Source organism: Electrona antarctica, assembly GCF_951216825.1.
Source record: "Electrona antarctica genome assembly, chromosome: 11".
Lineage (NCBI taxonomy): Eukaryota > Metazoa > Chordata > Actinopteri > Myctophiformes > Myctophidae > Electrona > Electrona antarctica.
Window position 1 is genome coordinate 14,808,502 of NC_136792.1, and position 16,938 is coordinate 14,825,439.

At 42.2% G+C, this 16,938-nt stretch overlaps 1 protein-coding gene across 1 annotated transcript in view; it reads left to right on the top strand.

The window, feature by feature from the left end:
* Nucleotides 1–9,709: 9,709 nt before the first annotated feature.
* Nucleotides 9,710–16,938, top strand: part of LOC306932378 (fibroblast growth factor 12-like) — a gene marked incomplete at its 5' end in the record, with an annotated part of 85,743 nt that continues 78,514 nt past the window's right edge. Inside the window, one exon of the mRNA XM_079514168.1 lies at nt 9,710–9,813. Within this exon, the coding sequence (XP_079370294.1) occupies nt 9,753–9,813 (61 nt within the window). The remainder of the gene's footprint in view (nt 9,814–16,938) is intronic.

Genomic DNA, 16,938 nt, shown 5'->3' on the forward strand with positions numbered 1-16,938 from the left:
CTCAAAGCGTCTGTCTCCCATCATTTCAGGATACGTAATTGTCTTTTGTGTCACTGAAGGTCAGCATGACCCACCTGAGATTAATATGCTCCGTTTTTTTGCAGGTCGAAGCACTTTCGTAGGCTAAATGAGTTCATTTGGCTAGTGCACAAGCACTAGTAGTAGTATAACCACCACATTTAGGGATTTGGTGAGTGTTGCAGGTGTTGTGTTGAACACAACAGCAATGTGTTTATGAGGTGACAGTACTTCATTAGAGTAGACCCCTTGGTGTGGTTGTTGTGATGTCTTCCCTTTGTATTTAAGGTTTCACTCTCCAGGAAGAAACCCTGACAGTCAAACGTGCCAATGAAAAAAACAGTGATAGTGACATCAAATTATCATCCCCTCCCCTAACCCCCTCCCCTATGGGTGCGGCTTCAGTTCAGGTGGATCACCACTAATCACTACACCCACCAGGCAAACTTAATGGTGGGGGTGTCCACATAACGTAATTTTAACAAATACTGTAAACTTTTTCTTTTTTTTGTATTAACATTTTGCCTCCTTATATAATACCTCATGATCATGTTTTAGAGTGGAAATTATGGCACTCCATCTTTAAGAATTAAAAATGTATTTTTTTTATTTCACTTTAGGGAGTAGTGGATTTTTATTTGAACTGGATATACTATATATACTGGATATATATATCATTTATTTTCACACACCTAGATTTAAACTGTAAAAGCAGGTGCGTAGGCAAAAAGCATTAGACAACATCAGCAATAAAATATTTAGCCTACCACACTGCCAGCTTCCACTGTACAAGAAATAATTTAACAATGTCTGCCTGAGTCCAAATTACCAAAATTAAATTCTTTATTGTAGCCTACCTTGCAAACTGCCAGTGAGCGGGTCATTTTTTATTGTTGATGTAATCTATATGCTCTAAATTAAAATCAATTTAGAGTTCAACGCTGTACAGAATGTCCTGTAAGCTAAGAGGCCTATTCCTATACATCTAGAAATTATACAAATCTATAGAGGTCTGTTCTATTATACATCTATAGAGGTATATTCTTTAAGGCGTTATATAACTGTTAGCCTATAGACAAATCCACGCAGGCTGATCTTCGTGCAGTCATAGCTGTGGTGTCTCATTAAGCGCAGCTTGACACCACCGCTTTGATTGCATACAGCAGGCCTACAGGGCACCCGTCTTCATCCGATTCATCTGTAGGTTGGACCTAGTTGAGGAAGGTCATTCCATGAGGGGACGTTTAATTATGAAGGCCTGTCACTCCTCTTCCAGGTGTTGTAATAATCCTAACGTTTTGTTGGCTGTTATCTATCTTAACTCATCTGTCACACATGCCACCAAAACGACTGTCAACAGACACATATTTCGCTGGCTCTAATGAATAAATGTCAAATATCAAACGAGAGGGATAACTGTTAATGAGCACAGCTGCCTGTGATTATCATGAACAAATAACGGCCATGATTGCACTCCCTCTCATGTGATTTCTTTTAAAGGAGCACTTCACCCATTCAACCTTCTCTTGGCCAATGGTTCTATCACTAATGCTCATTAGGACAAGATGGGACCATTTCTGTCTACTCGCTCTGTCTCTCTCACTGTGGACATTTCAATAACCTGACTACCAATGACATAATTGTTGTGGGGATTTCAAGCTAATAGAAACTACAGCGTTTCTCTTCCTGGGAAGTTGACATGGTGAAATTATAGCCATTGTTCTTGTGTCAATACAAAACAAATGTTCGTTTGAAATCAGTTGGGCAAGACACTGAACCCCAAATTGCTCCCGATGTGCTGGTTGGTACCTTGCATGGCTTCCGCTGCAATCGGTGTATGAATGTGTGTGTGAATGGGTGAATGTAATGCACAATCTTGGATAAAGGCGCTATATAAATGCACCATTTACCATTTACCATTTAGCCAAACCTGCGTACTGATGATCACGGTCATTGGTAGGCACATGTCCACAGCCTTCATCTGAGTCAGAGTGACTAGACAGACAGCAATGGTGCCATCTTAAAATGAGCATTAGTGAGGACAGATTATATGGAGATAAGGTTGCATCTATTTTCTCAGTCAGTGGTTCCCAAACCTTTAAAGGTCATGACCCCCCTGGGCCACTCTACGTCCTGCTGAGTACCTCCAGCACCACGGAGGAGGAAGTATACAAAGTTTTGTTTTTTAATATTCTTAAATTTACCTACATTATAGCATACATTGTTACCGTATTAGCTGATGCAAGGTTACTGTATATTGTGCATGCGTGTGTGAGAGAGAACGAAAAGAGCAGCTGAAACTAGCTGGTTCAAGAATACATTGATGGATTGGTGGATTTTGCTTGGCAGCAGCCCTCACTCAAGGTGTCTTTTCTACGCCTAGAACTCAATAACCACATTGTCATTAAAATGTACATAAGTGGTGATCAGTTTTCCCAGGTAGTATTCATCACTTCAAAACAACAACAAAATAAAAACAAATGAATTGTGTAGGCAGGATTACTGTACTGTAGACTTATTAATATTCATGAACGTGATCCTTATACTACTGTGAAATATGATTTGTTACACTACTAGGCTGCATGCATTTACTGTATTTTTGGAAATGAGACAGTCAGCTCAACAGGAGTTTTATTTTATTTTTATAAAGTATATTTATTGGTTTTTAATCAACAGGAGTTTTTGATAAAATCTGATTTATTTGGCGTATCCATAGATCAGTGGTTCTCAGGGGATAATTGAAGGTTTTTACAAATCTGTTTAACCACTTTAACCTTACATTTAAAATTAAAAAATAGCCATAAGCTCACAACTCGCTGTGTGCTTACAGATCTCTGCAAAATTTCTAAAAAATATTGAAAAATCACACCCGTGTGAAGTGAGTGGTGCAACTCTGTCCCCGGAAGTTCCAGACCCACAGGAACGTGCCCAGGGTGCCGGCCCGGTCCGGGCGAGCCGCCCCGTGTCCGAAATTTGAGAAATGAGTTACCGTGTACTGTACAGTCACTGTACTGTACTGTCACACCCGAAATCATCATATATACAGTTTGTGTGTGTGTGTGTGTGTGTGTGTGTGTGTGTGTGTGTGTGTGTGTGTGTGTGTGTGTGTGTGTGTGTGTGTGTGTGTGTGTGTGTGTGTGTTTAAAAACAACCAAAGTGCTGCAAAGCATGACTATTGACAATATTCAGACCGCTGCCATCTTGCCAGCAAGGTGTTAACTGGTGCAACTTCCCATTGAAAGCCCATTCATCCAAACAGAAAAGTCCTATCTGATTGTATTATTAAACAACGTCAAACTCACCAACATTGAAGCTGTGCGAAAAGCTTGGCTCTTTCTATCTTCAAAAGTGTTTGTTTCATAAAAATGTTGGTGAGTTTGATGTTGTTTAATACAATTAGATAGGACTTTTCTGTTTGGATGAATGGGCTGTCTGTGGGAAGTTGCAACTAGTTAGCACCAGCTGGCAAGATGGCCACGGTCGGAATATCGTCAATTACAACAAAAGTTAAAACACAAAAAGCATCAAATACAGAACATGAAAAACTATATAAAGTGCCCCTCGGGGCACAGGTCTCCACCAGGGCAGGTCAGGTTGTGGCCTCCTGGTGGCGCTATAATAGGCCAATGTGAAAAGGGTGCCATTTCTCTTACATGGCAATTGGATGATTTGAGGCATTTTGTTCCAATAATGTGTTTTGCAAAAATCCACCTGTTGGTGGCGCTATAACAGGCCAATGTGAAAAGAGTGGGATATGTTCCTCAGCCTAGTAGGAAAGTCTGTGAAAGATTTCACGTAAATTACATGCTGCGTTCATGATTTGAGGGTTTTTTGTTCAAAACGGGCCAATCCTGCAAAATTTGAAAGCCAATGTTAGCCAATTAGGATGGAATATGAAATATCGGACAGATCCGTCTTGAACACATGATTATAGAGATAGTGTGTAACGATTTACACGATTTGTTTGGACAGAATCTGGAGGAGTAATATTAAAAATGTGTTTTTCAAAAGTCGGCCTCCTGGTGGCGCTATAACAGGCCGTTCTGGAAAATGTGGGGCAGAGGTTCATCGTTGGCATCCAGGGAGTGTGTGTGAGAAATTTGACATCGACCAGGTTAACAGTGCCGGAGATTAGCTGGTAACAGACGGACGGACGGACACACACACACACACACATACACGGACGGAGTGCAAAACATACTCTCTCCCCATGCCTTCGGCCTGGTGGAGACAACAAACAAGAAGAAGACACAGCTGAGGTTAAAATGTAAGAGCACTAGCACATGAAAATGTGTCCTAACATTTCTTCATTTCTTCACAATATACCGTAACTTATACAATTGGGCTGGTTGTATTTTGTCTCCCTGCTCTTCTATTGAGAGAAGTTTAGATAGTGTCAAAGGTCATGTCTCACCTAGTAACAGGATCTCACTAGAATTATGACCTGAAGGTCAAGATTAAATGTATCCCCCGATCTAGCAGGGAGGCTCTTAATATTAGCTCAATGATAAACCGGGTTCAAATCCGGGGTAGAAGAGGAAGGTTACATAATGCATGTGCAGCTTTAACCACTTACCGTAAGTGGCCAGATGGGTGGGCTGCGAATGCTTTCCAGATTTTCAAGTGTGGGCCCTTATCCAGAAAAGGGGATTAAGAACCATTGATCAAGAGGGAATAATGTCACCTTACAAACACAGCTCAGAGTGCAGCAATAAAGGACAAGCAGAGAACAAGACAAAGAGCCATGTTTATCACCACAAGAGATAACTTATGTCCTACTGTCTCAGCTATTAGTAGAGGTTATTCAGGCTGCTTTAGGTTTATTCAGCATCACGCTGATGGGACAGCTCGTAAATATATACCTATTATGCATGTGGGTGGGCTACTAGTATGAATCATCACAAATGCTATTTTTAACTATACTCTGACAGAGTCACCTTTCATTTACTGTTACCAAACACTGTTTTAAACATATACACCCATTTGGACGGACGGACAGACAGACACCAGACAGACAGACAGACAGACAGACAGACAGACACTGTATAGGTAGGTAGATACATACAGAACTAATATACATACATATAGTACATACAGTAGATAGAACTAAAGGCATCATGTTTACCTATTATTTACATAACGATCTCTCTCTCCTGTGGTCTCAGCACCTGTTCCTCTGTGCACCTGCTGACTGCACGCACCCTGTTCTTCCCTCTGTTCATCTCACAGACTATCTATTCATCTCTCCCTCCCTCCCTCCTTCCCCTTCTATCTCTCCCATCCCTCCTTTTATCTCCCCCCTCTCTGTCTCAGCACCATTCCCATCCCTCCATTCTCTCTCTGCCCCTCCCTCTACTATACCTCTTTCTCCCACACCATCCTTCCATTTGCCCCCCTGACACTATTTTAATCCCATACCTCTCATCCCCCTCCCTGGCATGCTCTGTCCTCAATTATCCCTCCTCGCTCTCCGTCATTCTCCACACCCAGCCTGCTATTATCCCTCTCTCCGTCTCTCTCCACTCTTCCTCTTTCCAAAGGCTCAATGAGCTTCAACTTATTTGAATAGATTTTGAATGTTTGTATGTATTTGTTTATCAATGGAAACAGACAGAGCTCAACACACAAAGGGAATGCTTGAAAGTGTTATCTTAAAGCGCTATATATGCTTATATATTTTGAATCCCTATTAAGCCCTAATTAAAAAATCACACCTGTGTGAAGTGAGGGGCGCTCTTATCGTACATTATCATGACGTAACATGTTGATTTGCTCAGACACATATGACGTAAATTCTCCATCCATTATCAAAAGCATTTCATGTTTGTGTTAGCACAAAATAGCCAATTTGCTCGTCTACATTCTCCATGTCAATGGCAATTGGCTTTTGTGCCTTTATTGATAGTTACAGTGAAGATGGACAGGAAAGAGGGAGAGAGAGAACGGGAGGGACATGCAGCAAAGGTCGTCATGAACAGGACTCGAACACGCAATGCACTGTCAGGCCAGAGCCTGGACCACTAGGCCAGCGGATGCTCCATTGTCAATGGCATGTAATGTTTGTCTTAGCACAAAATAGCCGACAGGTCGGTCCAACAAAATCCAGTGACCAATTATATTTTTGAGGGGTGCTAGCCCCTCCTATTTTCAGCTATTAGTGTAGATCTTTGTCTTACAAAAATGTAATTCCCATTGACTATGAATGGAGAATTTACTCCATATGTGTCTGAACAAATCGGCTTATGTCTATTTTCATCCTACACAAAGATTACATTCCCATTGACAATTAATGGAGAATTTTACGTCATAGTGTGTGAGCAAATAGACATCATGATGATGTACGATGATAAGAGCGCCCCTCACTTCAGACGGATGTGATTTGTTTTTTTATCTATGGGGCCTAGGCCAAGGACTATTCCAAACTTTGGCCTGGCCTGGCAGAGACCATGTGCTTCAATGAGCAAACACCAAATTATGTACAGTGTGGGTATGTAATGTATGTATGTATTTTGAGGTGTAAATCAGTCTGGTGTCAGAGGCACTTGCCCGTGGGGTGCATGCGTTGGTTAGACATACCAACAGTCCTACAGTCATTAGTCTGACAACACCGTCGCTCCCGACATTCGCTGCAGGTTAAAACTAACCCGTACTGCGGGTTAAAAATCACCTGTGGCTCCCGACATGTGTTGCGGGTTAAAACTATCACCTGTGCTGCGAGTTAAAAATCACCCGTGGCTCCCGACATGTGCTGCAGGTTAAAACTAACCCGTAGCGGGTTAAATATCACCTGTGGCATCCACGTGTGGTTAAGGTTAGGTTAGGGTTCTGGGTAGGGTTCAGGACTCATGACTGTAGGACTGTTGACCAAACACTGCAAAGTGTGGTTGGCTCGATGGCAGACGCCTTGGGAAATATAGGCCCCTCCCACTGATTTAGCTAGCCAATTACAATGTCAAGTCACCCCTGTGATAATGTGTAAGTAATTAGGAGGATTTATCCCCCAAAAAAGCATGTTTGCAACAAACGTTTAAAACTTCCGCATTTGCAGTGCCCCCTATGGATGAAAATGGAATTGCTTTGGGCTCTCTGTTGAATAAACCACCCTCGACATGTGAATAACATTTTGGGGTGGATTGGACATTCTGTTTGTGATTTGTGGCATTTTTTGTAATATAGGCCCCTACCACTAACTTTAGAAGCCGATTACAGCCAAGCGATACGAACTATGAAAATTCTGCCTGTGGTGTTGTAATCAGATCATGTGTACCGATTTTTGTGAGATTGCACAAAATCTGTAGGTGGAAGAGCAAAAGTGTGTTTTGAAGAAAACTCAAAATGGCGGAAAATCTATGCTAACGCAAATGGGCGAGATGCGTCATGACCAAGGCCCGACCACCGAGAGGAAACATTGAAGCGAAATGGACATGGTGGCACATGGCACTATGTTCCATACGTGAACGCTATGTTCCATACGTGAACGCTATGCTCCATACGTGAACGCTATGCTCCATACGTGAACGCTATGCTCCATACGTGAACGCTATGCTCCATACGTGAACGCTATGCTCCATACGTGAACGCTATGTTCCATACGTGAACACTATGTTCCATACGTGAACGCTATGTTCCATACGTGAACGCAAGCTATGCTCCATACGTGAACGCTATGTTCCATACGTGAACGCTATGTTCCATACGTGAACGCTATGTTCCATACGTGAACGCTATGTTCCATACGTGAACGCTATGTTCCATACGTGAACGCTATGCTCCATACGTGAACGCTATGTTCCATACGTGAGCGTTATGTTCCATACGTGAACGCTATGGTCCATACGTGAACGTGTGCTATGCTATGAACGGCCCAGCGCATTCATGTATGGCCCAACACCAATCCCAGAATGCACTCTGTTCCAACTCGGATAAGAACGCCTCGTGCGCTGGGTGAACAACTCAATACAAGTGGATGAGAGGAGAAATCCGGTGATGTCTCTATTATATGATCATGACCCAAGGAATCCAGGAAAAGTTACATTTTGATTTTACGATCTACGGTTCGAGTTATAGGCCTACGGCAAAATGTAAAGTGGGCTGTTATAGCGCCATCATGAGGCCGACTGATATAATTATTTATTACATTAATTTGAATAATTATTATGAACCTCCCCTCCAAGTGTTGTAACTGTATAGCAGTAGCTCTGACGGTTTCTGAGAGAAAAATACTTGAATGTGAGTTTTCGCATTTTCCCATGTAAGTAGATTGTACATTTTAATGAACTAACAAATAACAAATTAATCATTCATTAATAATTTCTTAAATTGAAAAAAGGGCTTTGTTAACACCTCCATAATATTATGGTCAATGCCTGTGTGAAAAGTCAGACAGACAGACATTCAGACATTACTAGAATTATTGGTTAGATAGAAGATATTCCATGCAGTTTGGCTCCTTCCGAAGTTTGCATTTTAGGCTACTTTACAACAAAAAATCCCCAAAAATACATTGTCCAATTTACGCCAAATTGGAGTCTCATGCTATTAGACTAGAGCAAACCTCCAAAAGCACTTTCACATCTGACCATGAACGTGAAAGTTAATTATCGATCTGTTGTAGAAAAACGATTTCCTCCCACAGGCTATACTGTGGTTCAAATAACAATAATAATAATAATAATTATTATTATTATTATTATTATTATTTATATAATAATAATAATTATTATTATTATTATTATTACTACTACTATTATTGCCATCAGCTTATTATTCGCATATTATTATTATTATTATTAGTTGAGGTGCCTAATGAAATCATTAGCGTATGTTCTTGACTCAGCAGCACTGGTGCCACCACTCGTCACCACTGTCACTGTGTGACCACGTGGTCTCAGTACAGTATTTGTAGGCTAAAAGGAAACGTGTTCATTCTTAATATCATGTCATTTTATTTCATCATAACATGTCACCTTAAAAAAGGCTCCTCCGGTGCCTGACGTGACGTCACTCCAGCGATGGGAGAGCTCCGCCGCCGCAGCAGCAGTTAACGGCGCGAGGACGTGATGGGACGAAAAATTAACCCACTCAACCCAGGAACATAAACTGAAATAAAACCCATATAAGCCTTTAGCGGTTTCGCCCATATACATTAAAACTATAGGTCGGATATTTTAGGTTATTTTCGCTTAATGCACGAGCCTCAGCTCAACAGCAACAGGAGCAGCAGCAGCTATAGCCTACAAAATAAAGCCACATAAAACCTAAATAAATGACTAAAACCGTACCGGGTCGTGTCGAGAGGAAAAACACTGGAAGACACGCAGCAACCAACAGCACCACCGGCTGCCGTAAATTCATGTCATTATTAAACTAAAGATTATTTACAGACGAACGAACTGACGACGGTGCTCCTTAACTCAACAGCTGACACTCAGCAGATAGAGCCTGTGCTGATAAACCGATAACAGCCGTAAGGAAAGGACAGGACAGGAGAAAGGGAGGGAGGAAGCAAGGAATTAAAGGCACGCAGGCAACTGTCTTTCTGAAGGAGGGGAGAGAGAGAGGCACATCCCAGGAGAGAGAGAGAGAGAGAGAGAGAGAGAGAGAGAGAGAGAGAGAGGGAGCCACATCCCAGAGCAGAGCAGAGGAGGTACATAGTACCTACATCTTAAACAGCCGACCTCACCTCCCTCCCTGCAAGCAGAAACATCTCAGAGCGACAGTGAGCCAGCAGGACCATGCCTCTACCTCTGCCTATACCCACCGTACTACAGTCGGGGGACGAGTCCACGAAGCCAGGTAAGAGACCAGACCCCCGCTGGATGGATGTGGGTGGATGGCTGTGGGTGGGTGGGTGGATGGATGAGTGGGTGGGGTGGATGGACGGGATGCAGCAGCAAAAGTGAGGCTGAAGCAGAGATAGAGGGATGTATGCGGCGAGCGTATGTGCGTGTGTGTGTGTGTGTGTGTGTGTGTGTGTGATGGTGTACTGCGGTATTATGAAGCACCACACAGGACAGCCCAGGCTGTGCATGTCTACTGCAGCTGCCTGCACTGCTTGGGAGTTTTCTAGGTGTGGTTTTTCTACGGGACGATCTAGGGCAGTGTTGCCTATGTGTGCGTGCGTGTGTGTGTGTGTGTGCGCGCGTGTGTGCGTGCGCGAGCCAAGGTGTATGGTTTCTTTTGACTGTAGACCAGTATTGACGTTTGTTTGTCTGACGGCCACTCTAGAAGGGTTGGCAAAACCTGGTTTGTTGTGGGTGGATCTTTACAACACACACACACACACACACACACACACACACACACACACACACACACACACACACACACACACACACACACACACACACATACATTCACACACACACACACACACACACACACACACACACACACACACACACACACACACACACACACACACACACACACACACACACACACACACAGCTGATGCAGCAGAATGGACAGACTGACAGATATAGAATTTGATAAAGAGACGAGCGAGACAGAGAGTGGCGAGGAGAGGACGATTAGACAAGAGAGAGAGAGAGAGAGAGAGAGGGAGAGAGAGAGAGAGAGAGATGTAAATCTACATTCTCTCTCTCACGATGCAGGTAGAGAGACATGAAGACCAAAGAATGACAAGTAAGCAAAGAGCCAGACATGTCACAGACAGACAGAGTGTACAGGCATAGTCATAATGCACATACACACAAAAACATATCCTGTGTGCCGTGGCCTGTCTTGTCAGGACTGCCTGGCGAACAGGCGGGCTCGTCGTTTGTTCAACAGTGTGATATTAATAGGCAGGTGGAAACTGTTCAGAAACATGGTGATATCGATTTGCATACTGTATGTACTTCGATAGCACTTGCCTGGCCGTGGCCACTGTAGCAGCACACAGATTGTGGCTGGGCTGGTGAGTGTCGTGTCCACTACTTTCACTAGTACTACATCGTTTCTCGTATATTCCCTGGAGGGAGGGAAGCTCTCCTCCAAAGCACGCACTGGACCATCCTCACCAACCAACCCTCTGTTGGGCTTTCCAATGGAGAGCGGTTCCCATACCAGGCACTGATACAGTCCGTCAGGATGCTATTGGTGGTGCTCTTGTAGAACAACCAGAGAATACAGGGACTCTCCCTGAATTGCTATAGGCGACCTTTTCACCATGTGCGTGGTGTGTCTGTAGTGTACTGTACTGACCCCATTTGAGGTCTTCAGCGATCACTGACCCTTTCCAACACAGTTGATAAAGATAGTGGCGAGCTCTCCCCTTGTAGTCCAGTGAGTCCACGATCATTTCCTTCTCGGTCTTGTTGACATTGAGAGCGAGATGGTTCTCCTGACACCAAAGCATCCTATTGAATGAACCCAACTGTTAGTGACTGCATGGCTTGCCCATAGGCCAAAATCTGCGTGCACAAGAAAAAGATCTAATGGGTGTATTGACATGGCTTTTCTGAGCACAATGGCGGTCATTTTGCTGACCGCATGACCACCTCAGGTCAAACATTTGTAACTCCCCAAGGCTCTAGAGCTGGGAATCCCTAGGCATGGGATTGTTGTTTGTAATGTGGTTCGTTGTGGGTCCCGGAGGCGGGGTTTGGTTGCCATTTGTGTCCGTTACCCCAGCACCCCTATGTGGGGCTACTATTGCTGTAGCATCTATCTAGGTAAATGGTAAATGCTCTATATAACTAACGCTCTACACAACTGCTTGTTTAATGTGGTGTAACTTTACTACAATACTACAATAGGCCTTTCAATTTGATGTAATGTCACGACAGACAGAAAGACAGACAGACAGACAGACAGACAGACAGACAGACCGTTATTAAGGGAAATTCAGTTGTCATAGCAGCACAAGGATGAAACAATTTATGAGCTTTTAGATCGGTTATTTCTGTCTTAATATGAACACTGTTGTACCCAGAAGTATGAATCAGGTTTAAGGGTAGCAATGAGGTGGAATAAGTGGTAAAATTACACTAATTCAAGCAGGATAAAAAGACAAAAACATCAGTCCAGGCCCCCCATGGACCTCTGTGCCTGCTGGTCAAATATGTATGCATAATGTGTAAGTAAGTATTTAAAAATAGAGGCATGGGCACATATCGTATGCATTTTGTTACCAATAAAATAAACATTATGAATAGACTTAAAGTCTGACTTAAAGTCTGCTAATCAAGCTGAATAAGACAAGGCAAGTTTATTTGCAACATTTTATTTTAAGACAGGACATTTCTAAGAATTTGTTTCAGATATGTGGAACATAAAACCGGAACCCTGCTTCTCCACATGTAGTTGTGATTCTAGGGCAGTGATGCTAATAGGGTGCATTTTGCATCCCAAAACGCAGATTATTGATAATGGACCCATCCATGGACCTTTCTGGGGGTCCCATGGACGCACTACTGTACTCAGCACTGTACTGTAATGTGTTTTTTGCATATACTTTGCACTGTTGTTTGCATAACGCTTTAGAAGATTTAGAATTGTGTTTAATTACTTCTTTCAGATATATTTTGTATGAATATAACCATTTTATAACCATAGTAGATGAAATGGGAGTTAAATGCTGCAATTTGTAAAAATGACAAAATGTCCATGGGACCCATCTAAAAGACACCCCTGGGTCCCGGGACCCATTACAGTGAAAACTAATTTACATCACTGCATGCTAGGGACATAAAGCAGACCTGTCCCAGATGACCTGAGGGGTCTGGATGGTTCATGATATCGCACAAGATCAGAAATATATTTTGGCCTAAATCATTCAATTCTTTATAAACCAATATAATACTTTTAATACATTCTTTGACAAACAGGCAGCCAGTGTAAAGATTTAACTTTTTTCTGGTAATAGTTAAGGACTTTCAGAAATCTGAATCAACTGCAGTCTCTGATCGATTGTTTTAATTTAGAGAGACCTGTAGACACCGTTACAATAGTCAAGGCTACTGAAGATTAGCTAACGCCTCTCAAAAATCACACTTGTGTGAAGTGAGGGGCACTCTAATCATCGTACATCATCATCAAGAATGGTGGTCCCTTATTGGCCAAGCGATCCCACCGACATACATATGCGGATTTGACACATACAGTATGATGTCAATTCTCCATCCATTGTCAATGGCATTTAATGTTTGTGTTCAGACAGAATCTACACTATAGCTGTTTATAGGAGGGGCTAGCGCCCCTCAAAAAGCTGGAGAGACATGGAGACTCCTATCACAATATAGAGTTTTTTAACACTTATTTTAACCCAAGAAAATCTCTTACCTACCTTTAAGGGCCTGTTAGTCTGTGATATATTGTTACAGTGTTACAGTAGTCTGACTTTGTAATTGTGTTCATGTGTCTGTGAAAATTCAGGTCCAAGTCCATGACGACATGGTTTTGGCTTGGCTTGAGATTTTTAAACATTACCGATTGAAGCTCGTTGCTGACTTTTAATCGGCTGGCTCCAAAACAATTACTTCAGTTTTGTCTTTGTTTAATCGAGCAGTTGAGACGAAGTCCATACTAATTATCCATAATGTATAAATCATTGATAAGGGGTCAGGGCACATACAGTAGGCCTTTTCGGGGAGAGGTCAGAATAAAATATGGACTTTTCACTCAGTGTTCACATTGGACCATAGTCCTTTGGTGATATACTGTTACAATTTACAATTTAGGCATTTAGCAGACGCTCTTAATCCAGAGCGACTTACATTAGGCAAGAACAAAAGCAAGGGAATACATCACATATATAAAATGCATTTATCATGAAACATGCGTAAGCTAAGAACGTAACTAGAACATATCTATATAATGACACTATACATATAAACTATACATATATACTATACTATGCTATACATATGTAGTTATGTACTATGATGTGCTATGACTACATACAATGCAATTATTGTGCTGTCTACATGACATGCTATAAGTCTGTTTCAAATGCTATCTAAGTCTAAAAGTGCTATCTAAGGGGGTAGGGTGTTATGTAAATGTGTCTGCATAACTATAATGGTAACACATTTTGTTGTTTTCCAGAGTGTGAGAATGTAGGTATTGAACAGAAAACACTCCAGAATGGATCCTTGCGTAGATGTGGGATTAGTTATAGATACAACGTAGTCATTTAGGTATGATTCAAACCAGATAACACTGTGCCAGAAAGACACACCCATTTTCAATCTGTCTAGTAATATGTTGTGGTCGACTTTGTTGAATGCAGCAGAGAGAGAGTGCTGAGATTGCACCACTGTCTGTATTTGGATGTGAAGACTTAGAGCTGTCTCTGGGTCGAAATCCTGACTGGAATATGTCAAAGCCGTTGTTTTAAGTGCTGTTCAGTTGTTGGCCCCAGGACCACCGAAGCTCTTTCATTTATTTCTCCACAGATCTTTTCCATTTCTCTTTGGGTCAGCATCATTTTCTTTTTCCAGGTGGTGTCCATCTCATGGCTACCCTTGGGATGGCACCTGGGGTCCATTCTGCAAACATGTCCAATCCACATTCACCTTCTGAACTTGATCACATTTGACAGTGGGGTCAGGCCTGATCTCCTGTAAAGGGAGATCTTGAAAAAGGAGTTTTCATTATGGGCCTATAATATTTTTTTGATAATTGATAATTTGTAGATCTGAGGCCTTTTAAAAATGATTCCTTATTCAATTGGATTATTTCTTATAGCTAATCGATTAAATTGAAAGTATTCTTCGATTAACTGTTGCCAGTGCCACCCACCTATACTAGGAATGTAGATAATCCACCCCCTCCATCACGTCACTCTGACCTTCCCCCTGTGAGAACAGCACTGTCACTGACTGAGCGTGTCTTTATGGAAAACAACATCAATTCAAAAAATAATGCTCTCTCCCTTCCTGTCCTTCTCACCTTGCTCCTGTCTAGCGGTTCTCCAGGTGTTTATGATGCTACGCAACACAACACTTAACTTAATCATTCATCAATGTCATCATAGTATTTGTTCGGTCAGAAGGCCATAACACTGTCTTTGACATTTCACGTCATACTCATTAGTTTTGGCAATTGCAATCTGGGAACCCATTGGCAAAAAAAGGAAAACAGCGCTCTATTTCGAATCTGCTCTTGAGAGATGATGGTAAATCTAATGTGGACCTACCATCTGCTGTTTGTGAAAACTTTTTAAAATGTGTGAAAAGTCTTGGAAAATGTGTGGAAGGTTTTGGAAATGTTTGCCTATGACATGCCCCAGCCCCAAACTTGTATTTATTTACTTTTAGTCCCTTTGAGATTCAGAACCTCTTTTACAGAGGAGCCCTCGCCAAGACAGAATTATAAAATGTTTCACGTAAAAATAAAAACATAAGCAAAACAACAACATAACATGTTTGTTGACAGTGTGCAGATTCAGTCAAATTACAGTACAAAGTGATTCAGCTCTTTTGGCTAACAGAACATGTGCATTCAGTGTCGAGGTATTTGAGGTAGCCGAGCACCGAAGTCCTGACGTCACTGTCAGTAGAGGGCGTCAGTCCCCAGGTTCATGTACTTTTTATTTGCATTGTAATCTCCATAGGGGGATTTTAGATCGCCTCATATAAGAACTGTGTTTGAAAAATAAACCGATCACCCCGGCCTTTTCACTCATATGGATATGAAGCATCGACTGAAGGTGGAAATGTACAAATATACCCAAAGAGTAACAAAATAAGCGTTAGAAACGAGTCAAACAACCCAGAGACTACATTTCCGGGTAGGGGGGGTGGCTGCATCTGCCCGTCGCACAACAGAAACTGAATGTCAATTACGTTTATTTTTATTTTTATTTTATTGATATTTAATGTGTCGTGGTTAGTATGAGTCGAGTCACCACCAGCTGAGCTTACGTCAACGAGGAATCTCAGGAACGCAATGTGTTGACAGCTGGGCGTGACGTATATTAGCAGCGACATTGCCTTCATATGTAGTTTCAAGGCTTTTGCGGCCACATTAATTGTATCAAATATGAATGGACATCATTAACGACGCACAGCCACTCCCCTGACAGAAAGGCTGGGGTGGTCGGTTTATTTTTCAAACACAGTTCTTATATGAAGCGACCTAAAATCGCCCTATGGAGATTTCAATGCAAATAAAAAATTACATGAACCTGTGTGTTGGTGCCCTCTACTGAAAGTGACGTCAGACTTCGGTGCTCTATAGCTTAGTGGGTAGAGAGGTCGTCTGATAAGCAGAAGGTCACCTGTTCTCCTCCCGACCAACCCACGTCTATACATGTGGAAGTGTCCCTGAGCAAGACCACCTATCTGCTCCCCCTATGAAATGACAAATGAGATCTCATAATGGCCATCACTGGGTGAAGCTGAAACTGAATTACCACTGTGGTATAGTTTAACATGATTCTGTAGCTCAATACCAAGATGAGAATGCAAAAAAAAACATTAAAAGCACTTTCACTTTAATGGGTGTCAAGACTGAACGGGTTTGATAATACTGTTATAAATCGTGTGATGGAAGGTTGAAGACACTAATAGGTGTCTGGATAGGAGTCTGCTGTGCTGAGCATGCAAATACAGCATGTGGTAGATGGCCTTCTAAAGAGAAATGTACCAGGGTGGGGTCGCCATGGGTCGAAAGTGGTTAAGCTCGTTTCAGCGGTGCAGCCATTTCACGGTTCAACAGCTTGGGTTTTTTGTTCCAGTAAGCAGCTGTGTGTGGCGGTGTGAGGACAGCCTCTGGTCAGTTCGGAACAGATATATCGTTGCTGTCTGGTAGAAACCTCTCATGTCCATCTTTAACTTTGGGTTTTTTGGTAAATGAACGCCCTGCGCGATCATACTACAGCGTCACACAAAACAACAAAAGTAGCAGATCCACAAGTTCGAAATATGGCACGAAGCGAGGCGCTTGTCTGCTACTTTTGGTATTTTTGAA